The sequence below is a fragment of the Epinephelus moara genome, chromosome 23 (assembly GCF_006386435.1).
Source record: "Epinephelus moara isolate mb chromosome 23, YSFRI_EMoa_1.0, whole genome shotgun sequence".
NCBI classification, from domain to species: Eukaryota; Metazoa; Chordata; class Actinopteri; order Perciformes; family Serranidae; genus Epinephelus; species Epinephelus moara.
The window spans coordinates 28,274,382-28,299,153 of record NC_065528.1 but is presented as its reverse complement, the minus strand read 5'-3'; the positions used below and the strand labels follow the sequence as shown (position 1 = coordinate 28,299,153).

The following is a 24,772-nucleotide window of genomic DNA, read 5'->3' as shown; positions in this document are numbered from 1 at the left end:
TACATTAATGCGTTAGAAATAATGAGATAATGATAATGAAGCTTTTACTTACCTAACATTTACAACCAGGACTTTTCCCTGTAATAAAGCATTTTACTGTGTGTTATCTGTACTTTTATTAAATTAAAAGTTCTGAATACTTCCTCCACCACAATACAATTCCCACAGACCTCCATTATGGAAGACGAGGCTGCATTAACAACAATTAACAACTCAAGTTAAAGTATGTATTATCAGGAAAATGTACTTGAGTATCAAAAGTAAATGCAGATGGGACTATAGCTATTGTTTTTTTCTATTTTAGATTAATAATGCTGATTATTTTCTTGATTAATCTATTGATTGTTTGATTTGTAAAAAAAAAAAAAATACCGGTAAGTGCTGTCACATTTACCCAGAGCTAAAAATGACACTTCCATAATATTTGTCTAACCAACAGACCAAACCTTAATGTTATTAAAAATACATTAAGATTATACAATAATTACAAGAAAAGCAGCAAATCTATACATTTCAAAAGTTGGAGCCATTCATTTTTTGCATGAAAAATGACTTCAACGACACGAAAGCTCGATGAATTCATACTAATTAATTTGATTTTAATAAAAAGGCCAATAGAGGATGTGAAGGTATGTCATGCTGTGTGGGACAGGGCGCCATCTTTGAGGTACACACTCCATCATCTCTATTATTGACGTTAATGCACTCAGCCCAAAAACAAGATAGTTTAAAATGTCCAGGTTTGTGAGTGGAAGTGATGCACTGTGCATAAAATCCAGTTTTGGGTTATCAAGTTATATGGACTGATGATGTTTATTAGGATTAGTGTGTCCAAATACCATGGCATGACCACCGCAGCAGGCACAGGTAACACAGTGCACCCTTTCAAGATGGCACCCCCGTTCCAAACATATAACACGCCCTGACGTCATTCCTTATACCTGTCACACATGAGTCGTTCTGTGTATGAACTCGAAACATCCACATACAAATCCCAAAGTCAAACAGGACTTTAATAAAGGTTTGTCATTATTACATTGATATAAATACATGACTCAGAACAGAAAATACCAAATAAAGATACAAAACATACAAAAAACATTAAAAGCATCTCTCAGTTGCCGCCCTTGAGCATCCATGGCGTTAAAGCAGGCGTGTGTTTCCTGTGTAATCTAAGAGTAAAAGCCTCTGTACAGTTAGTGCCAGCATCCGAGTGGCAAACATTTTCCAGTGAAAACTGAGGTCTGTATTGGCGCCCCCCCGCTCACAATGAAGGGCGGGACAAAGGGCACATAAGGAGGACGGCGGTGATGGGCGCTGTCACTGACTGACTGTTCCTCCATGATTCTCTCTGCTGATGTCTGTTTATCCCAGAGCCCATCGATCAGACTTGGAGGAGTTCAGCTGCACAGACTCGCAGCCGTCTCCACCCTCGTGCTGAAAGATACAGAAATTAATGTTATGTGGTGAATCTGTTACCACACTTCAAAACATATGTTTGACAGATGTACCTCTGGAGTAGCGTCGCCTGATTGGGTGGTTTTCCACCAAACTGGCCTACGTATTAGCCATGCTAGCTGCGTGGCTCTAGGGACGGCAACATCAGTCTGTCAGTCTGGACTGAAATACCTTAAAAACTACTGGATGGGTTACCATGAAATCTCATACATATTGACGATGCCTAGAGGATGAATCCTAATGATTTTGGTCATCTTGTGTTATTGGTGCTTTGATGTCATTTTAAAAAGACTGAAATGGATTCTTGAATCATTTTGGTAATAAATAATTCATGAGCAATGGTTGGTTGTCAATTGTCATTTGATATTAGTAAATAAAAAAACATTTATGTCGTGATAAGAATGATAACGCATGTTATAGAGGCTATTGTGCACAGATATAAATGCAGGTGTGCACTGGGCACTGAAAACCACTACTACAAAATAACAAAGAAATTGCTGACATTTTAAAAAAACTAATTTCAGATTTTCAATCACCTTGTTTCAAGAGTTTGTACTATTAATTGTGATCTTTTGATTCTACTGGCAAAACTATCTGTGTCTTTCTGGTTTCAGTATCACTAGAAAACAGAAGACTTGACACTATGCGACTGAATGACTTGTTATAAGAGGTATTTCTTACAGTGTGCTGGCCACGCGAATACGATTACAACTGATTTGTCTGTTAAAATGTGTAGACACTGAATCTGAGTGATGATTGGACAGAAGCGTGCAGCACATGCTCGGTCAACGTGTCTGAATACAGTTTGAATAAAGTCAAATGCACACCTTGTTAGCGATAGCCCGCAGTTTCTTCAGCAGGGAGGGTTTCTGGGTGTAGACCACGTCATCTTCAGGCTCCTCCCCTTCAGCCAGAGCACAGCTGTCTGCAGCTGGCAGCTCGCACTCCTTGTTGGCAGACATCACCAGACGAGAGTACTTGTACTCCAGCCTGACCACAGACCACAGGGACACCGTCATCGTGAGACACTGTGTTATTAGGTACAGACAACATCCAGTGTGGAGGCGGTTACAGGCAAACACTGAAACTTTTTACTTGTTAACTGGAGAAGCTGTTGGCTGATGTTTTGTGAGAGTGGTTTCATCCCAAAAAAACCAAACTGCTCTTCTTAATTATAATTTAGGTAAATCTGAAATTTGGGTCCAAATTAGAACCAAATACAAGATGCCATAATGTCAGCAGACCATGTGGTATTGTGTGGCATTAAGTGATGGTAAAGATATGAACTTTGGCAGAACACAAGCAAAATTAATTGACTGAGGGAATTCCTTCTACATTTTATGGGCAAACATTTGAATATTTGAGGGTGAGGATCATTTTACACCCATGCTTTTAACAATCCTTAAAGAATTTGTCCTTCCAAAAAAAAAGTCTTACAGAGAAACCCTTAAAGACCCCTTTCTTTAAAAGGGTTCCTCAGAGGCGAATGGTCATTGGTCAAACCTCAACCCTTCAGTAAGACTGTAACTCTGACTATGTTTCTGAAACTGTAAATAAAACGTGTGTACCTCTTAAGAGACTCTTAACCTTTACTCTTGCTGACAAACAGCTGCTGACATCTCTGCCTTTAAATAACAACTCAAGGTGATCTTAATGAGCACGTTGGCCTCGACTGAGATCGGCGGTAGTGTCTGATTGGCAGGTGCCTCTAACCTCTTATTTTTCTTCCAGAAATAGCAGGTGAGAGAGATGAGCAGCACGGCCACAAAGGCTCCGCCACCAACCCCGACCTTCAGCCACAGAGCGATGGCCTCACACGGAGACGAGCTCCTGGGAGGCAGCGACACACCTTTGGTGCACAGCTTTGGCTCGTTCCACACGTACAGAGTCTCCTGAGGAGAGTGGAGGGTGACAGTCGGAGAGTTTCCACATTTGTTGCTTGTGCAAGCCGAGGTCTGGCTTCATAAATTAAATGACAGAGCAGACACACATGTACCTGGATGCCTCCTTTGCACGCTCCCTCTATCCGGTGGTAGTCGTCCTCAGTGCAGCGTGGACAGGCGCTGGAGCTCTCCCACAGGAAGTGAAACGTACATCCATCGCATGTTCCTGCGGGACAGGAGCTGCACACACACACACAGAGAATAACTAAATTCTTACACAACATGTTGTCAAACATATAAAAACCACATTGTTGGTGGAGAGATCTAAACACATCGTCACCTACCTGGGTACAGAGAGCTCTCCTCGCTCAGACTTCTCGGGGTTACAGCGCACAGTGATGACTGAGCTGCGGCCCTGATCACATGAAGCTGTGACCTGCGCTGACCTGAGAGAAAACACAACACAGTTAAACCCACTAAAAACAAACGCTCACCCTGCCTCCATGTTTCACGCTGTACCTGTAGAAGAAGTTGATGTCTGGAACGTGCTTTGAGTTCTCAGGAAAAAGATCCGGTTTAGCGTTCACGCCATCCAACACGGAGTCCACTGTTGCTCCTGGAAACAAATAAACATGTCAGAGACAACTTGCCCAGCTGATGACCACATACTGGGATTTACCAAGTGACGTACCGATGAAAGCATCTGCGAGGCTGATGGACTGGGAGGAAATGGACATCCTGAAGCCCCGCCCATCCGCTGGGATGATGGTTGACTGGCAGATGAAGCTGTCCAGTGAGTTGACAAACTGAGCCGGGTCGCTCTGCTCGTCCTTGCTGGACACGTCAGTGACGTTGTCTGTGCAGGTGGCGGCTCTCTTCCCCTGTAACAGACAAGGACGTCCGGATAGCATCACTATGATCAGGCAGTTTCTATGGTTACGCCTGTTGTTTCTTTACACATTGTCAGTAAATCTTCAAAACAAGATATGGAAAATGTCAGTTTGTGTTGTAGCTGGAATATTTAATGTTGGGAACACGAGTTACGTTTTCCTTCTGATTTCTTCCTTTAGCGCTACTTGTCTGTATTTTATCATAATTTAAATATTTGGAAAACCTGATGTTTTCCATGTACACGGAGGGGGCGACAATTAAATTTCGTTGTGCAATCCCATGTTGAATAACAACAATAATAAATCCTTGAATCCTTAAAAAAAACATCAATTAATCCAGACACAGCAGGCTTTAAACTTACAATTCATGAAAATAAAAATCCAACATTAAAAATCACTTCTCATTACTTGTATATTACAGGTGTTCAGATATTTGCATTACGCTCTTGCAAGCAGCATTAGGAAGGTTACTTTAGGCAGGGCAGCTTTGGCTACAGCACATTTCATATTACAGGACAATTCAAAGTACTTTACAGAGCAGTAAAATATAAAGCATAATAAAGGATACAGATTTACAATAACAGAATAAATTAAAAAAAAGTAAATTATTTACCATTTTGAAAAATTGCCATTAAAAGAGCAGAAGTACAAACAAGAGGTGCAAAAATAAAGATTATTTAAAATGTTGCAGTGCAGTTAAAATCAATAAAAGTATCTGAATAATAAAAATTACTGTGCAGTGCAAGAAATGAATAAGTATTTGATTAAATAAGAAATGTAATGGGTTACAGATTACTAGTTACCCTGTTAAAAACACAATATGTAATTCAACTATTTTCGGTGCTTAATCAAAGTAATTTAACTAAATTACATTTGATTATATTTCATTACTTTTTTTCTTCAAATGTTTTGAAGCTGAAAAGTACTGAAAACATAAATTTAAACCACACAGAAGTACTCAGCACTGATTCCTGTCAAACTTTTATCAGAAGTTCCTCAACAAAAAAAAAAAAAAATTGAATGTTTAATTCTACATATGAGCTTTTTACCCCCCAAAATATATTCAGATATATCCCCATTGTATTTACTAATGATTAGAATAGTAACTGTAACAGATTACATTTAAATTAATTTTGTCTTTAATGACATAACTCTGTTACACATAACTAGTTACTCCCCAACACCGCATGCAAGACAGCTAACCATGAGTGAAACAGCAGAATACATCTTGGCTCTTATTCAACCATTAACTCCACACACAACTGAAATTATAAAACATCCAGTTAAAGGAAGGTGAAAATAAAACAGGATAAGATGTAAAAGATATTTTCTGTAATGAATAAGAGGAGTCTGACAGATCTGAGACCGACTACATGTGAGTTACCTCGTGGCCACACAGGCTGATGTTGAACAGGTGAAGGTACTTTGCGCCTTTCGAGGTGAAACTCGGCCCGATGGTCAGCGAGGCCACGTCACTCAGGGGGCTGAGGTCAAAGGTCAGCGTGCGGTTGTTCTCCGTGTGGGAGAAGGAGCAGTCGCTATAGCAACGAGAGTGTTCCTGAAAGAAAAGGAAACAAAGAAACACTGAACCTCTGGCTGGAAATCACAATGTCAAATGCCAACATCAATTTGACTGTCGAAAGGTGACGTTGATATTTTGTTAGTTTTAAGTTGTGTTGTGTCTTCCGACCATCTCATGCCGACATCATCTTGACCTAGAAAACCATCATTTAGTCATGAGGTATGGAGAACAAAAGACAATGTCTGCAAAACATCATAACGTCCACACAACCTGAAATTATAACATCGTTAAACATTTAAAATATCGTCAACGCGATTTTCATTCCGACTAAAATTTAACATCTGTCGACATACTGTAAGAGTCTTTCTGATGTCATATCGACGTCCGGAGTCAGCTGGGGTAAAAACCTGTTCTTACTGCTTTATAAATAGTAGTAACCCTTTTATTGCTGTAATTCACAGTAAAGTTTTTGTAAGTTAACGTGTTTTTTGTCACTGAAATAATCTTTCATGTTGTCTTTGTTAGCTGTAAATCAAGCCTACTGTAGCTGAGCACTTAAAACAGGATCTTTATAAACATTATCTCATCACATTTTAACCTCAACATTCTCCTACCCTGAGCAAAATGGACATTTGTCAAGTTTTCATGTAAAATTTTTTGTGTTTTATTTTCAGAATCATGAAGAGAGCTCCAAGTGGTTTCTATAGAAATGCTGATATACAAGAAAATCAAACAAATGCTGGTATTGTAGGGCAGGTTTCTCTCTCCTGTCTTACCTATTAACTTTCTAGTTACTGAGTTAACTATGAAAGGGCTGTGGGTGAGGTAAGAGCACGGGGACAGCATCAAGTATCATATGTCAGTTCATTTTGGTTTTGACCCAAACATGTCTGTAGCACAGATTCAGATGCAGAATGCTGTTTTCTTACGCTTTGATCACATAGTTCCTGTCATATCCTCCTGAGACCCTGCGTCCTCATATGAGGACGTCACATGTTGGGTTTACTTGACCTTATACTTCATTCTACTTAACTTAGACCTGTTGTCCTTGTTCATGGACACTTTTTGTGCCATCTAGTGGTAGTAAGAGCACAGTACACTTATCTGTGTAAAAAGACGGCAGCCATCCCTGCCAAGTCAGTCTGCAGCCAATCCCGACACAAACATGGACAAGGTCCAAAACCTGATCACATTTTATGGTTGAAACTTGTTTATTCATGATTAATAATGTTTGTAGTTTGATATGGCAACAATTTTATTTTCTTTTTCTTTTTTAAAGATTATTTTTGTGGGCTTTTGCCTTTAATGGATAGGACAGTGTGTGAAATGGGGAGACAGAGAGAGAGTGGGGGCTGACACGCAGCAAAGGGTTGCAGGCCGGACTCGAACCTGCTGGTTAGAAAGTACTCGTTTGCAGACAACAGGAATGTTGTCTCGTTTAAGGATGTTGGGACTTAATTATCCTTGACAACTTACCAGGTCCTACTGAGGCCAAATAGTTAGGAGAGTGGAGTGAAGCGGCTTGTGTTTGGACAACATTTAACAAAAAAGTTAAAAAAAACATATGTATATTTCTAAGTGTTGATAAAAAAAAAAACAACAACGATGTGTCGTTACGGTATATGCACCAAAATGCAGGTATCACATCAGCATCAGTATAAAAAAAGCTGAGAGGAGGTCTCTCTACCTTGTTGCTGATACTTCCAGGTCCACAGGCGACACACGCGTCCTGGCCGTAGGTGTGGCGCCCTGCCAGGTGAGTATTGGGCGGACACTCCTGGCACCGGTTGGTGTCTCTGTCGATGTAAAAACCAGCCGGGCAGGGGACGCAGGAGGAGCCGGCCCGCTGGGAGTTCTGGGGCACCAGAGCGCAGGCCCGACATGCTGACGCCACCCCGTCCAGGACGTTCGTCACACTGATGGAGTACAGCTTCACCATGTCACCAACATACCGACGCACCTACACACAGGACAGGTAGAAACATATGTTGAGGTATAAATATGTTGTTGGTTAATTAAAGTGCCACATTTTGCACTTCCTACACACTTTATGTGAGTTTACATACGTCCAGAGCATGGTTAGTCCTCTGGAAGGCCCACGTATACGTGACAGAGGCGTTCCTGGTCATGCTGTGCGAGTACGACTGTTTCTCCTTACTGCCTTCCCAGGACTCCACCACTGTGGTGGTCTTCCTATTCACATCCTGCAGGGGGCGCCACAGTAAAACAGTTGCATTACTAACCAACAAAATGCAGGACACTGTTATAAACTGGATCACAGTGACACTAGCGAGGCTATTCTGGCTTGCTGGTAAAATTAGTCACCTAATTACTGCCTGTCTGCTCCAAACACACAATCAAAGCACACACCATCATGAAGTAGAGCTCACAGTCACCAGAGCAGATGGTCTCAAACACAAAGGTTATCCAGCCAAACTCGTTGCCAGTCATCCCTGAAAGTGAGGCGGGGACCCTGCCACCGAAAACACAAACACAGGCAGAGATTTAGATGATGAAAACATAGAGATATGATATTGTTAAAGTAGATTTAAGCCAGCAACTACATCAGTGATAACCTTTTGTTCTCTGCTAAGACAGCTCCCTTGATTTTCTCTTTCTGTGAAGTCTAAACTTAGATAGATAAATCAAATCTCACTGGGTCTCCCCAAAAAGACAGCACACACACTTACTTGAAGCCAGGCACATGCAGGCTGAGGATGAGGTAGTCATTATCTGAACTTCCTGCTCCGCTGCGTATGTGGTCCCCTGCAACCTCCCATCCTGCAGAACAACACACATGATACACAGACACAGTCTGCCTCACTGATTTTGTATCACAGATCAGTGCACACATATGATGTCATTTTACTGCATTATCCTAAACTGGCTTGGATGTAAGAGTGGTGATTCTATACGGACAGAAATCTTCTGTTTATACAGGTTGAGAGACAAAACTCACCACAAAGTCAATTTAGTAGTTTGCTCTGGAGCTTTTGAACATATCACATGATCTTCATCAACAGAAAAGGTTTTAGATGTCCTTAAATTGCTCAGACAAAATGGGCTTTGAAATTGTCCTTGACAAATGATAGATGGATAGATAGATAGATAGATAGATAGATAGACCTTGTGACAAGACTGCTGTTTTAAAATGTTGTTACAAAGGTCAAGAATGAACTTTAAAGGTCAGGTGGGTATTTGGTCAGTTAGTTAGTTAGCTGGTTAGTTAAACAATAACAGTTGGTTAAGTTGGTTGGTAATTAAAAGGTATTACGTTAATAGTCACTGAGTTATTTATCTATTTAGTTAGTTAGATGGTTAATTGTTAACAGATGGTTAGATGTCATTTATTTACCTACTTACGTAGGAAGTAGTCATTATTTGGTAATCAAACTGCTTAGTTTAGTTTGTTAGTTAATTACATTTTTGCTTACTTACACAAGTAGTAGGTTGTTGGTTAATAGGTGGTTATATTTTGTTAGAAATTAGAAAGTAATTATTTCATAATCTATAACTAAGTTTAGCTAGTTAGTTAGTTCGTTAGTCAGATTGATTGATAGATAGTTGGTAGTTATATTTTTGCTTAATTACTTAAGTAGGTTGTTAGTTAGCTAGTTAATAGGTGGTTAGATGTTATTTAGCTAGAAATAGTAAAAGTATTATTTTATTATCAATTGCTGAGTTCGGTTAATTAGTTCGTTAGTTAGTTAGTTAGTACTTACATTTTTGCTTACTTACTTAAGTAGTAGGTTGTTAGTTAATAGGTGGTTAGATTCATGAACCAAATTAGAAAGTAATTATTTTGTAATCAGTTAGTGGGTTCAGCTAGTTAGTGAGTTAGGAGATACTTTTATGATATATTTTTACTTACTTACTTACTTTGGTAGTAAGTCAGTTAATGGGTGGTTAGATGTTATTTAGCTAGAAATCAGAAGGTAAATATTTCATGATCAATTGTTCAGCTGGTTAGTTAGTTAGTTAGTTAGTTAGAGCATCTAGTTAGAGCAGTTAATTAGAGCATCTAGTTAGAGCAGTTAGTTAGTTAGTTAGAGCATCTAGTTAGAGCAGTTAGTTAGTTAGAGCATCAAGTTAGATCAGTTAGTTAGTTAGAGTATCTAGTTAGAGCAGTTAGTTCATGAGAGCATCTAGTTAGAGCAGTTAGTTAGTTAGAGCATCTAGTTAGAGCGGTTAGTTAGTTAGAGCATCTAGTTATAGCAGTTAGTTAGAGCATCTAGTTATAGCAGTTAGTTAGTTAGAGCATCTAGTTAGAGCATCTAGTTAGAGCAGTTAGTTAGTTAGAGCATCTAGTTAGAGCGATTAGTTAGTTAGAGCATCTAGTTAGAGCAGTTAGTTAGAGCATCTAGTTAGAGCAGTTAGTTAGTTAGAAGCAGCTCCTACTTGCAGCGCTGCTGAGACCTCATCTAACCAACAAAGAAATGTCATGGTGGTTTTGTCCTGCTGATTACAGGGAATGTTTCTGTAGATATACAGTATGTTTGGATGTATAAGTATGTTTTAATGTGTTTCTGTGGGTGTACGGACTGTATGGTTGTATCTGTCTTCCAATGCAATGCCAACGCACACACTGTGGAAACAGTTCCTTCTTTATAAGGGCGATCATATTTCACATATTTCATTCCAACTCAAATGTGAACTATTGTGTGAGGTGTGAACATTTCCTTCATGCCTCAGTGACAGCTCAGGTGTGATTGTGCTCACCATTCATGTCGTCACATTTGGAGTTGCCAACATTGAAACAGGAAGTCTTCATGTTGGAGGGCAGCACGTTCCACCACTTATACTCGTAACCTAACACCGGCTCTGTACCTGCAGGGCACTCTGTGCACACTGGTACACACAAACACAGGCACACACAAAAACACAAAAGCTTCATTTAGAGACAACAATGGTCGTGTCCTCCTGAGTAAAATGTTATGTCTGCACATGAACCATCTTTTCAAGAGTGGATAATCCAGCTGGGCCACCTCTGTTTGGGTGTTTATTTGACTTTCCTTGAATAAATACAGATTAAAAAGCTCCAAATTATATCAATACAGCACCGGGACTCTGGTAACAATACTATACATGCCAGGTGTGTGCAGGTTTACCGTAGGTGCCATCTGAGTGGGTTCCAGGTGGGCAGGGCAGACAGGTGGAGTCGTTGCTGTTGTAGTAGCCGGGGTTGCAAGGAGGGCAAGGCTCTCTCTGCCCTGTTGCAGGCAGCTCTACGGCTCCCGTGATGTTCTCTACACAGATTTTTGGCTCCACCCAACGATACAACACCTGCGTCTGTAATCGACAAAGCCACAGAGGTCAGGGGCTTTACTCTGCTCAAATTAAAAACAAATATAAATGTACCTGCAGTAATACAGACTGAGACACCTAAAGAACAAACAATGCCATCAGCTAAAGAGGGATGTGTTTCTTTTCTGCTCTTACTCAGCACTTTCAGAGATGTGAATCAAAACAGACCAAGGTTGTGGACAAGTGCCAAGGAAGTTGACTTTGGATCAGATGACATGCAAAGCTTTTCATTATTTCCGTTCTGCTCATCACATTGTGTGACTTCTCCAGTGTCTGACACAACGACCTGAGTGAGCCGATAAAACCTCTTCGCCGTTTTTAATCAATTTAAATGTAATGCAGTAAAAGCAGGCAGCATTATCATCCTGTATGAATGAGCAGTGCTTTTAATTTACAGATGAATACATTCAGACAGCATGATTCATTATTATTCTTCTTATGTTAACTGTTAACATAAAGACAAACAGACTTCTAATGCTGATCATATTTCAAATATAAAACCAATCATGGGAGTTTTTCTCATTAATGTGTTGTCAAAAGTGTTTAGTTGGATTATTTTGGTTTGTTTGGGTGCATTATCATAGAAATTCAAACTGAAAGCAACTAAATTGTCAACAAATCTTTGACAACTTCTCTAACGTGACCTTAAAACTCTCTGTTTAATCGTTTAGTGTATGTACCTTCAATTTAAACCCCATGAGAAAGAGGGTGTGTTTCTGTGTCTGTCCTTGTGTAGTGAAAAGGTGAGGATGTGCGTGTGTGTGAAATGTGAAACGTGTGGATGCCGCTGACCTTCCCCTCGCTGTCGCAGGCGGTGTGGATCTGGAAGTAATCCTTCTCTGAACACGGCGGCCTCACCTTACACTCTGCCCAGCCCTCGTCTGGGAGAGGAGTCAAAACCACAGAAGGACGAAACAATGATGATCATGCAGAGAAAATATGTACAACCAGAGTGTGATGATGGTAAATCACATTTACTTGTATGTTACTTTACAGAGGAAAATGTGAAGTCTTAAGGTTAACACAAAATATTATACAGCAAAGTTAATCTAAGAATAGGAACACTTGTCTTTATCTGGACACATTTTCCCCACAAATACAACATGCTAACGTTATTAGCACAATCCTATGGCATTTTACATTGCATAAATTAGCCTAGTGGCTAGCTGACTTTTTCCTCTACTCATATGAAGCCAGGAACAACAGCAACATTTAACAAAGACAACGTGACAAAATTTGGCTCCATTACAACTCACAAGGTTCACTGACAAAACAACTGTCTTATACTAAACACGTTTTCCAGACGAATATAACATGCTAACGTTATTAGCACAAGCCTATGGCATTTTACTTTGTATAAATTAGCCTAGCGACGAGCGGAGATTTCCTCTGCTCATATGAAGCCAGGATAAATCACACACAAGACTTAAAATGCTATTTTTGTGGAGGCTTTATTGTCTTCACAATTTATTGTTTCTTATCTGGGAAATGGTTTCAGCTTACAGAAATAGACAGGAGGTCTGCGTCACTGTGACTTGTAGTTACATTTCTGGGGAGGTGCACGTCGGGCTACAGCGTAGGGTACTACGTCGCTGCAGAGCCTATGCCTTAGGTACAGCATCGATTCGATTCCCACATTAGTCCTTTACCCCCTTTTTCTTTACCACTTTTCACTGGATATGATTAAGCCAACAACAGACAACTAGTTTGAGTGTGAGCTGGATTCCATTGTTACATGTGTACATACGTGAGTAGTGGTGCTCAGGGCAGGGTGTGCAGGAGGAAGCCCCCTTTATGGAGAAGGTGTTGCTGGGACATGGCTGACAGGAGGAGGAGCCTGGGGCCGAGCTGAACCAGCCGGGCCGGCACGGGAAACACTCCGATGTGTAGGCTACACCTGGACATATATATATATATTTATGATTTATATCTGAGAAGTAATCTTAAGAATTCATCTCCACTTGTTACATCCGTCATAAATGTGTTATGTGTTTTCTTTACCTTCTATTTGGATGTTCTTGAGCAGCACAGGTTTGACCATCTTCCCTCCCACCAGGATGCCTGTGGTTCTCCAATACAAGATGTTGGTACCGGACTTCAGACTCACCTACAAACAACAACAACAAAGAACATGCACATAGTGAACACACAGACCATAATACTGTCCCTAATAACACAAGCAGAGTCAGATACTCACTGTGTGTGTGTCCCATTCTCCATTGTTGGTGACTTTAATCCACTTCTGGTCATCAGTCTGGGCCATTTCCTGACACTGCTCGTTCTGGACCTGAACACATGTCGACATGGTAGCTATTAGCCACAAAAAAAAACAAAAAACAGTTTTCCAAACAACAGCTGCTGCCCCTCCCTTTATTACATTGCTGTTACTGTGAACTTAGGTTTTATATGAATTTGATGAGGGGAAGGAGTTTTGGACACAAGCCTCCACCCTGAAATGACCATTTGTATATCAGTTACTCGCCGTGTGTTTTGTTGAATTTATGAGACCTGAGACCTTCTTGAAGAAGTGGTCTTGGTCTGGTTACAAACAAACTCTGGTGCGGTTCATTTGTGGTGAGAACGTGTTCCGACCTGGATGTGAAGCAACTGCAGTCACATGACACATTGTTTGGGTTAAACATGAGCATGTTACAGTCCTGGAGGATTATTAATGTGCACCTCCTCCTGTACTGCCTTAATATGCACATTCAGCACATCCAATGCATCAAAACATTGTTTTCTAGTTGGAGCCGCGCCTCGTTTTCAAACTGTATGGTTTGACTAAAATGAACAATGACAGCAATATAGTCCACGATGAGCAGCGCTAAAATCAACCTGCGTAGTTGTCCCTCCATTGTGACATTAGAAAGTGTCACATTTATCTTGCAAGTGTACTCTTCTTCAACGTTTGCTTTACTTCCTGGATTTTTCCCACATGGAAATTCTGACCAATCAAGAGCAGCTTTCTCACACAAGGCATTTGATCTGGTCCGCTTGTAAATGCTGCCGTGAGAACACGAACCAACTCTAGGCAATTATACAACTTTGTGACAAAATTAATCCCTGATTCGGACCAAAGCAAGTCAACTCTAGGTCTGAAAGCAGCCTAAGTTTCGCTTTCAGTTCAGTTCCCCGTCAAAAGGGTCTGTCTGTTTGGGAAGTGCTGAGCATACGAGTGGATAAATGAGACTTGGATTATACGGCATGAGTTGTCTGAGAGTTCGTAAACTGATGTTTTGATATAGTTTTGCTGTTGTAAACGTGAACCCCTATGACTTAAATTCACCAATAATTTTTTCATGTTTTTGGATTCTTTGTTCACCGTGGAGGCATGCAGGAAAAACAAAGTTTTCTTTTTGAATTCAACGTAACACAGGGAGCGAAACTGATATACAAATGGTCATTTTTGGAGTGAAGTATTCCTTTTAATACACTTTTAGCTCAAAATATCCTCATCTAAAAATAGTTTGGCATTTTGGGAAATATGCTTAATTGCTTTCTTAAGGAGTTCGATGAGAAGCTCAATACCACTGTCATATTTGTCTGCTTAATATGAAGATGCAGCGAGCAGCCTGTTAGCTTAGCGTAGCACAAAAGATGGGGAGACAGCTAGCTTGTCGTCACCTTGAGGTTTCCAGATGCAACTTTTTGTTCTTGTACAAAAGCAGTTTTTGTACAAATTAAACAAGATGTGATGTAAATTTTACCGAGCTTTAGAGATGCTAGTGGGTAGATTTTGTTACTTTTGGACAGAGACAGGCTAGCTGTTTCCTCCTGCTTCTTCATGCTAAGCTAAGCTAGCTGGCTGCGAGGTGTAGCTTCATATTTAGCTTACAGACATGAGGAGTGGTATCAGCATATTTCCCAAAATGTCTGACTATTTCTTGGATTTATTCTTTTCAGATGGAAAAGCTTCTGAAATAACATTTCGATGATCAATGTATTCTCAAACTCTTCTTATACTAAATAACTTGGACTGGGCAGTTTATTACTGTAAATTTTACAGACTGTTCAGTGAAGTCTGGGTTGATTCCTGTGGCATATATGTAATAAAAAACCCAGAAATATAGATAAAGAGGAACGTCAGAAGAAGCTAATATTAGCCTGATATATTGGGGAATGTATATATCAGAATAAATTAGAGGTGCTTACATAGAACTCAAAGAAGATGTTGTTGTCAGGGTACTGGTAGGTAAAGGAAACGGAGCCTTGTTTCTCCAGATGGACGGCGTAAACCAAAGACACTGTACACTCGTCACGGTTTGACTCCAGATACACACCCTGCGGCGTCCATGATGAGCTGCAGCACGGACAAAACACACTCAGCAAAAAAGGAGAATGGCTGCATACTCATCTCCATGGTAACTTGTGGGAATAGTGGCGTTTGTGAGTGTCTGTGTCACCTGTTACAGGCCTGAATGTCCTCTCCATTCGGCCCGGGGTCCAAGAAGCTGGCCAGGCTGGTGAAGCCTGCAGGGATCGCGTCCCATTGGTCAAAACGGAGGCCACTGCCCAGCGAGTAGGAGCCGGCCGCACATGGTGTGCACTGCTGCGTGGCCATCTCTAAATACTTCCCAGCCGGACAGGAGAAAGCTGTGAGACGGTGAGGGAGAGAGGGTCATTGACATGTGATTGCACACACAAAGATATGAACACACACAGAAACAGAAACAGACATTCTGATCAACAGGATGCAGCAGGTGTGGCTGGGAGTCACCTATCTGGCCCACCCACCACCAGGACTGCAGCTCCACAACGCTGTGCCCACCCACACACACACTCAGTACTTACAGCAGTCTGTTCCTCTGGTCGGAGGTGGAAGGTCTGAGCAGGAGCCTGGATTGAGAGGGATGGCGACCCTCCATCGTGACCCAGTGCTGTCACACTCTGTGTACTGGTAGTAGTAGTCTGTCTGCAGAACACATACAGATACACACACAGATCAATACACCACCCAGTGAACCATGTTGGTCAAAACTGAAATATATCATTACATTTTATACAGGCATTCATTAGTGGTGGGGGATAAAATCAATAGTATTGCAATATTTTTGTGTGGCAATCATATCGTTACACGGATGACTTTTATTATAACAATAATAAATATTACAAATACATATTAAACTTCCCATCAACCTTAGCTGTACTTTGTGTTCAGTGCTCATTAGCAAATGTTTGCATGCTAACATGCTAAACTAAGAGGGTGTAACCATGGCTCAGCATGTTAGCATTTAGCTCTGTGTATAGCCTCACAGAGCTGCTACCATGACTGTTATCAAACCAGGACCTGAATATGCATAAATCATTTTTTTTTTTACATTATCAGTACTGTTAAGCAAATCCTCCCCACTACAAATACACACTCATACACACACTCAGACACATGCTCAAACCCGCTTACAGGTCTTCATCTCCAGTCGACATCAGAAACACTTTTTTCAGTAACACACAGCCCTGACTGAACTCAAATGACTTTTTTTGCGAGCACGTAGCTGATTTAATTTGAAAACAAAAGCTGGTTGCCGGGGTAAAAGTGGTGGCTGACCCTGATTGCCACGGCAACCAAACCGCTGGACCACTAATGGTCCATTAAGAGCAGGACAGCAGGTCGTCGATACAGTGGCTTCTTTTCAAGGCCTGCTGGTTGTGACTTCATGCTCATCATCTGAACTGATTGAACATTCATTCATTCAGAACATTTTGTCCCAAAGCAAAATATAATGAAGAGCCTTTAAACTCTGTATAAACAGGAGCTAGAGATAGACAGCTAACAGTGTGTTCAGTACAAGAGCTGAGTTTTAGTTTTTTTTAAAAATCTTTTTTAACCGATACATTACACGTTATAATCTTTCTGGTTTCAAGGTATTTTTTTTCTTCACCAAACTGCCTCTGAACATGTTTGTTCTGTTTCTGTTCTTCTATTATATTCTATATATTATTATGTAATACATTATCTATCCTTTGCTTTCATAACTTCTGTGAAAGCACTTCATTTTTTAGAAAAATCCTAAACAGAAGTAAAAAAAACCCTCCTGCACACTGTGTCACTTATTATTTGCTCATTTCATATTTATTTATTACAACATTTTGGTCTCAACAACCTTTCTTGGGTACATTATTTAGACCAAAATATTGTATTATATAAATAAAAAATGAACCAGCAGCAAATAGTGTGCGCGGAAGTTTCTATATATGCACTTTATTATCTAATTTTGGGAAAGTGTGAGACTTTGTTTGAGAAGATTGATACCGCTCTCAACCTGTACAGTAAATATGAAGCTACAGCCAGCAGTTGGTTAACTTAGCTTAGCGCAAAGACTAAAAACGGGGGAACAGCTAGCATGTGTCGTTAATGATTATCGCTATTTGATATTATATTTTTAGCCATCATGGTATTTAGACGTGGACTTAAGCCTCAGTACATTGTGTGTAGTGCTAATTAGCTAATGTTCGCATGCAAAGACGCAAAACAATGTTCCTGTCAATTATCAGCAAGCTAACATTTAGCCCAAAGCGCTGCAGTGCCTAACTATGGCCTCACAGAGCTGCTAGCATGACTCTATACGGTTAAGACTTGTCATTCAACCAGGACATGGTGCTGCATAAATCATTTTGTATTTTTTACATCATCATATCACACCCTCATTGCAATAAATACAAACACAGACAAAGGCCTATCTTAGGTTAACATAACTTAGCTTAGCTTAGCTTATCTAAGTGTAAAAATGGGAAACGGGGCAACAGCTTGTATGTGTCCGAAATTATTTTTGCTATTTAATATTATATTTTTACCCATAATGGTATTTAGATGTGGACTTTCGTCTCCGATGTACTTTGTTTTTAGTGCTAATTAGCAAATGTTTGCATGCTAAGATGCTTAACAATGTTCCTGCGAAACATCAACATGCTAACATTTAGCTGAAAGCACTGCAGTGCCTAATTACGGCCTTACGAAGCTGCTAGCATGACTGTATACGGTTTAGCCTTGTTATCCAACCAGGATATGATGCTGCATAAATCATTTTTTATTCTTTACATCATCATATCACACCCTCACCGCTACGAATACAGACACAGACATGTTAAGCTTAGCTTATTTTATCTTAGCCTAGTGTAGCTTAGCTTAGCATAAATACTGGAAACGGGGGGGAACAGCTAACATGTTTCTGAAATGATTATTGCTATCTAATATTATATTTTTAGCCATAATATTATTTAGACATGGACTTTATTTTGTTTTTAGTGCTAATTAGCAAATGTTTGCATGCTAACATTTAGCTCAAAGCACTGCTGTGCCTAATTAAAGCTGCATCACAGAGCTGTTAGCAGCTGTAGACTGTTTAGCCTTGTTATCCAACCAGGACACAAATAAATGTTCTCCTTTACATCATCATATCACATCCTCACCACTACAAATACAGACACAGGCAAAGGCTTATCTTAGCTTAACTTAGCTTAGTGTAAGGAAACAGGAGAAAACAGCTAGCATATGTCTGAAATTATTACTGTTGACATTATATTTTTGGCCATGGCAGCATTTAAATGAGGACTTTAGGTATCCTACGGCTATAAAAATGATGCAATGGTGCATTATGATTTTACTTTTAATTAAATAAATGTCAAAGCCTCTAAATCAGTTTCCTATTTTATGCATATCTTGCAGAATTATGGCAGCAGTAAGTGAGTCCAAAGCCTGGCTCTGGCAGATCTCCATCTCCTCCCCCGAACCTGCTGTTCAACTAGGCAGACAAACCATCAGAGCACGCAGGCAGCTGGCTGCAGCCGAGCTCTGACATCTAAGTAGCAGCTAATTAAACTGAAACAATCACAGAAATGACCTGAGACGGGTGTACGGGGGAATTAATCAGAGATGGTTTGCAGATGCGAGGTGTGTGCGGCACAGATAAACTTGAGCTCTGTCAAATGACTAATCTGCTCAATGCAACAACAAAAATGGCCATTCATGCTGCACCCCCCCTCCCCCAACACACACACAAACAAACTGTGGATTGCCATGTGAGGGAGCGACCACTTCATTAGCATGTAGCATGGCAACCTGCGCTGAGATTCACCTGCTGTCTCTTTCTGTGTAGGTGGACAAACAAGAGCGCTGGTTCGGTCCTAATGTGTTGACAGAGGGGGGAAAAGGTGAGACTGATAAAAAAAGGACACGGGCTAATGTGTTCCGCTGGTCTCCCCGGTGACTCACGCTGGTTGTCATGGAGACTGATGGGAAGAAGAGGGAGGTGGGGGGGGGATAAAATTCAACGCCATGACGAGCCATCCTCTGAGTCAGGAGATTATAGAACTGGAGGTTTTTGGATTTGTGCAGACAACAGGAAAGATGGACTCTAATCTTTTCAGTCTGCTGATAGCTGATATTTAAATGTTTGATGCCAAAAGCATCTCTTGTGAAACGACAAAGATTCACCTGAAAACTGTTCCTGTCGAGACGGAAAAGTATCTGAACCTGCATTTAGACCATCACAAGACAGCTGGCAAACTTTGACCACATTCAACTGAACATATCGTTTATTTTACACCTTAAATATTACATAACTGCCTATTGTTTAAACTTCAGGCCCACATAACATCACATATATTGTTCTGTTTATTCTACAGATAACAGTTACCCTGGTCTCTTGTTCATTCTGCACACTTGTTTATCTTTACATCTCTCCATACACACTTTTACTATCTGATTAGATGCTACTGTTGTACTGGTACTTACTGTGTGCAGTGCATTAAAGTTAAATGTCATCTAATCTCATTCAAATAATATTTACTGCTCCAGATGGTTTAGCAGCTCCCTGATGCATTTCAGAAGTATTGTACATGTATTTGCTAACTTTAGTTACTCCAGCCAACAAATGATGATGTCATATTAGATGAAAATAAAAGTCTATTGATCCCTGAGGGAAATCCACAGGCTACTCAGCAGATAGTGTATAAAACAATTACAATCAGCCCGATCTTTACCGGCAGCAGCATTAAGGTTGACGTACACATTGACGCACCAATAATTATGATTCAATAATATATTATTCTGAAATGGGAATACTAAAATACAGTGGGGAATCTTCCTACAGACGATCACAGTTAAGGAGTGGCTAATTACATGTAATGAGTTATGTAATTAAATGACAAAATAAATCTAATTGTATTCAGTTACAGCTACTGAGAAAAAAGTATGTCATTAATCTTTTGCCATGCAGGAATGTTTTCTTCTGATATATTTTGATGATATGGGTCATTAAAGTCATTGGGCAACACACTCTCACTTCGACCTCGTCACATATTGACGTTTGGTCATGGACTTTCCATGTCCACATATGGCGTCCAAGGTACCCTGGGTGTGTTGGTTGTTGACGTTCTGGGACACCATGTCAAGTTCTGCCTGTTACATGGATTGTCTTCTTTCAAAATACACTTCTGATTTCACAGGAAATCTACAGTTTACATACAGTCTCTTTCAAAATAAACACAGTACATTGGTTCGACATTGCAAATTGATGTTTTTTTTCTTTCAACAACAAACACACCTGGATAGGTTTAGGAAAAAAGAACAGGGTTTGGCTTTATAATCTAACGGGATGCAAACACCGCTCTCCTGGGTGAAGGTTGGTGTTTGTTGGACCCACCCACCACCCCTCCAGCCCACTCCAGTCGGACTTTCACCGCCTTAACTCCCGTCCTTGTCCCGCTGTTTCCCCTTGACACCACCAGGTGCTGTTAAAACTATAACAGCAACCAGCTGCGTATCATGCCGACGTTAAAGGACGCCTTTTTTCCTTGGTTTCTGATGCCGGATTTTGATGATTTTGGAGTGAGAATGGTTCCTGTTTTTCACTCCTGTCGTGCATGCTTGCAAATGGTTTATTTTTGGCTAAATTTTAAATGAGACACACAGAACAAAGTGATCTTGATGAAATGTCACTATTTTAAACTCATATGTTTTTTTTTTTCCGACAGAAGCATTCGTCGCACACAATGTGTCCAAGGAGGACCATCAAATATTTGAAATTTACAATGATAAATTCTGTTTTTACATTTTCTGGTTGTGATAAATGGTGTAATTTCTGCAATATTTGAAGAAAATATTTCTTGTTGGTCAAATAAATACAAAATACAACAATCTAAATTCGTATGCCCCTCCCCTAAGCCAAAACAAAAAGAAAAAACAGGAGTCCCTTAAATAAAATGTTTGTTTTTTTTAATTAATAAAAAAAAGAAAGAAATTCTTTGTCATAGTCCCCTTTTTGCACCTCCTCCCCCATTATAAATAACGAACAGTCCCTAATTTAAGGGACAAACAGGAGAGTGGTAACAATTTTCTCATCTAACGTTTCCTTTAAAAGAGAGAAAAAAAAGGTTTCCCAGAATAGTTTTATTAAATCTTGGATGTTAATTTAAATTTCACTTAAACAAAAAAAAACAGTGTTAAGAAAGATAATTAGCCTACATCCTGTAACATCCTCACTTCGCCTCTGGGCTCCATAATAAAACTGGATAACAAAAGAAAGCCCCTGATAGCTCTGCTCCAGTTCTCCCTCCTCCTCAGCGGGCGCTGGTGGCCCCGGCTGGCCGGCAGCAGGCTGCCAGAGGCGGGATGGAGGCCAGCAGACAGCGTCATCTCGGTATATGGAGCGTCTTTATGGTCAACATGAAGCGCATTATAAGCCGATCAGCGGCGTACAGAGGACCGTGTGTCCTCACATAGACCCAGATACTGTTGAGTCAATATACAGCTGGAAAATAACCTGTTGTGATTTTTACTGTGCATTAGGAGAAGCATTGTGGAGCAAATGTGGCTGTTTATTCCTGCATGCATGGCCATTGTCTTGACTTGATCACGGCATTATAACATGTGATAATCAGTAATTCCTACATGAGAATAATGACGTAAAAAGACATTAAAATCCTGATCTGATCTGGCCTCTTAAAACGCTTCTTCACACTTGTAGTTCGAAGTCAGGACATCTAATAATGATGATAATGATAAAGCGCACTCACCTCATCGCACGGCCGCAGCTCTGCGGACACAGCTGCTGTGTGAGCGGTGATGATGAGTACCAGGCAGCGGGGGAACCAGGAGGCCCACACCTGCTCCCGCATCCTCGGGTCGGATCACAGACAGCCGGCGGTCCGCTGCCTGGAGCCACAAACACCAACCAGGCCGAGCGGAGCTGTGCCTGTCATTGATGCGCCTGCCTGCCTGTCTCTCACTCACCCTCCACCGCCTCCACCCACTCCTCCATCAAGGTAGACGGTGTATAATGTGAACTTCCGGTCCTGGCTTTCAAATTAAAACTGGAATAAAGTGAGAAAGGAGAGGTTGTGGCACAGTGTAATGAGGTATTCTTATTCTTTTGTTATTATGCTTATGTCCTATTATTCTCATTAGTAGCTTATTATTATTTATGATAATTTACTAACATTATTTTTCATTTTGCAGACTTTTTTCAACAACCTGTTTATTAGGTTTTCAACATTATACCAAAAAAACCCCCCCATAGAATACCAAATGTGCCTTTTCTTTAAAAGCTATATAAAAGCAACTGAAAAATTATAACACACTCACTCACACACATGTATAGAAACAGCAACAATAAGTAAAAATAATAATGATAGTAAAAATAATAATAAATGAAAGAAAAAAGCAAAATAAAATAATAATATCTACAATAATAATTTACATTGGGGGTTCTATATGACACACACCAATGCAAGTCCTTCACTGCCTACTGTGTGTTGCATTTGCTTTGTATACAGCAAGTTTAAATAAGTTTTAATGCAGTGTGCCACTACTGTGTAATGCCACTACGATATCTTATAAACGTGCCACATTGAAACCATTCTTGTTTATCTATGATTGTGTATGTATGTAGTCATTATTTAAGAAAGGTGCTAAGCTGTACATACGCATAAAAAAAATAACATTTTATTTTTGTTGTTGTCGCACAGTGCTATCAAACTTACACTTAAACAAACCATAAAATTCCTGGGCAACTATCTTGAGAATTAATTCATTGTTTCGTGCAAATTTTTTTTTAGAAACTGTGAAAATTTAATCCTTTTTTTAAATATGATAATCAATACGTTTGAGTTTGGGACTGTTGCCCATATTAAACAAGTCACTTGAATAACTTATCATGGACATTTTTATCTATTTATTTATTTTTTTACTATTACTACAAATTCATTGACTAAACAAAAGAACAATCTCCAGATGAATCAATAAAGAAAATAACTGGCAATCACAGCCCTAATCCTCATACCTGACTTTTGTCAAATTCAAACACTTTTATCTTGATCTTTTATTTCATTTGTAAGAGACAAAGTTAAACTTCACTGTCATCATTTAATGCATTCCACCAGAGTTAAATGTCTGCTAAGGATTTATACAGTATTTCTCCACAGAAACGGCATCATTATTAGACCCTGAAGTGACTCCGAAAGTGGGAAATAAAATGCTGTTACTGATTAAAGTGTGTTCACTGAAACATTAGCACATCAATATCTACATATTTTAGAATCTTTAGCTCTGTGCTTTTATTTTGAAGGCACGCAGCCTGTCTCAGACTGTTGAGTTTGTGGTATTTTCACTTCCTGCAGTCAGACAGTGACGCCACGAGTGTGATAACGCGCACGTTATCTTGATTGACAGCAGGAGATGGACAGCAGGCCTGCAGGCTGAGGAGCTTATTATAACTCTGCACTGACAGATCAGCTGGAGGGGAACAGTGAAACTGAGCAGGACAATAGTTAGAACAGCAAGGAGGATGGTTTTAGTTTTGCATCACAATATGCTGCAGATTAAATCACACACTGCACCGGGAGAGTGAGGATATCAAACAGTGGAATCAGAGACAGAGTTGACCCAACATACACTGACACACCTGCACTCAGGAAACACACACAGACAGTGTTGACATGAGAGCGCTGCATGTTCTATGTGATGCTTATCAGTTTTAATCTGGAGCTCCACTTCCTTCACGTGTCTTTTTCTGTTGAGCATGAAAAGCAAAGAATGCAGAAATGTTTAATGAACTGGTTTTAAACCTGCACAGTGATTCACCGTCTTTCTGTTCCCTGAACCAGCTCTGCATCACATGCCAGGCTCCATGGGGAATTTGAGTCACTCTGTTTTTGACTTCCTCTTAAGCATTTGGAGACGTCTAGGTTGAAACTGGTTGAAAACGGAGAGGTTTTAAGACTCTAGGTGACATCTAACTGTTGCTCTTATGACATTTCAATTAATATATCTTAATGTGAAGCAGGTCTTAAAGGAGGACTATGCCAATTTTCCTGTTCATCCATCCATCCATCCATCCATTTTCATCTGCTTATCTGGGGCCAGGTCGTGGGGGCAGCAGTTCACAAAGCACCCCACACGTCCCTCTCTCCAGCAACACTTTCCAGCTCCTCCTGGGGGACCCCAAGGTGTTCCCAGGCCAGATGAGATATGTAATCCCTCCAGCGTGTTCTGGGTCTGCCCCAGGGCCTCCTAACAGTGGGACGTGCCCAGAACACCTCTAACAGGAGGCGCCCAGGAGGATCCTGATCAGATGTCTGAACCATCTCAACTGACCCCTTTCGACGTGAAGGAGCAGCGGCTCTACTCCGAGCTCCTCACCCTATCTCTAAGGCTGAGCCCAGACACATCACGGAGGAAACTCATTTCGTCTGCTTGTTTCTGCGACCTCATACGTTTG

At 40.4% G+C, this 24,772-nt stretch overlaps 1 protein-coding gene across 1 annotated transcript; it reads right to left on the bottom strand.

Moving 5' to 3' along the window:
- Positions 1-611: 611 nt before the first annotated feature.
- LOC126385220 (endosome/lysosome-associated apoptosis and autophagy regulator family member 2-like) lies at positions 612-22,317 on the bottom strand. Its single transcript, XM_050036823.1, has 22 exons — positions 22,071-22,317; positions 15,849-15,969; positions 15,461-15,650; positions 15,210-15,357; positions 13,255-13,344; positions 13,059-13,164; positions 12,805-12,954; positions 11,850-11,938; positions 10,862-11,042; positions 10,473-10,601; positions 8,444-8,534; positions 8,124-8,226; positions 7,820-7,957; positions 7,441-7,713; positions 5,616-5,789; positions 4,033-4,222; positions 3,861-3,957; positions 3,686-3,787; positions 3,455-3,581; positions 3,172-3,350; positions 2,286-2,448; positions 612-1,437 (listed from the first exon to the last, which is right to left on the bottom strand). The coding sequence occupies exons 1-22, from the start codon at positions 22,170-22,172 to the stop codon at positions 1,366-1,368; spliced, it is 3,015 nt and encodes a 1,004-aa protein (XP_049892780.1). The 5' UTR covers positions 22,173-22,317; the 3' UTR covers positions 612-1,365.
- Between the last annotated feature and the right edge of the window lie 2,455 nt (positions 22,318-24,772).

Bases quoted from the DNA above. Each gene is read 5' to 3' on its own strand.
- LOC126385220 (XM_050036823.1), bottom strand. From the start codon at position 22,172: ATGCGGGAGCAGGTGTGGGCCTCCTGGTTCCCCCGCTGCCTGGTACTC. The intron at 2,449-3,171 runs GTTAGAGGCACC...GTCTGTGGTCAG, and splicing joins TTCTGGAAGAAAAATAAGAG to GCTGGAGTACAAGTACTCTC. The intron at 1,438-2,285 runs GTGTGCATTTGA...TGTATCTTTCAG, and splicing joins TGCGGGCTATCGCTAACAAG to CACGAGGGTGGAGACGGCTG.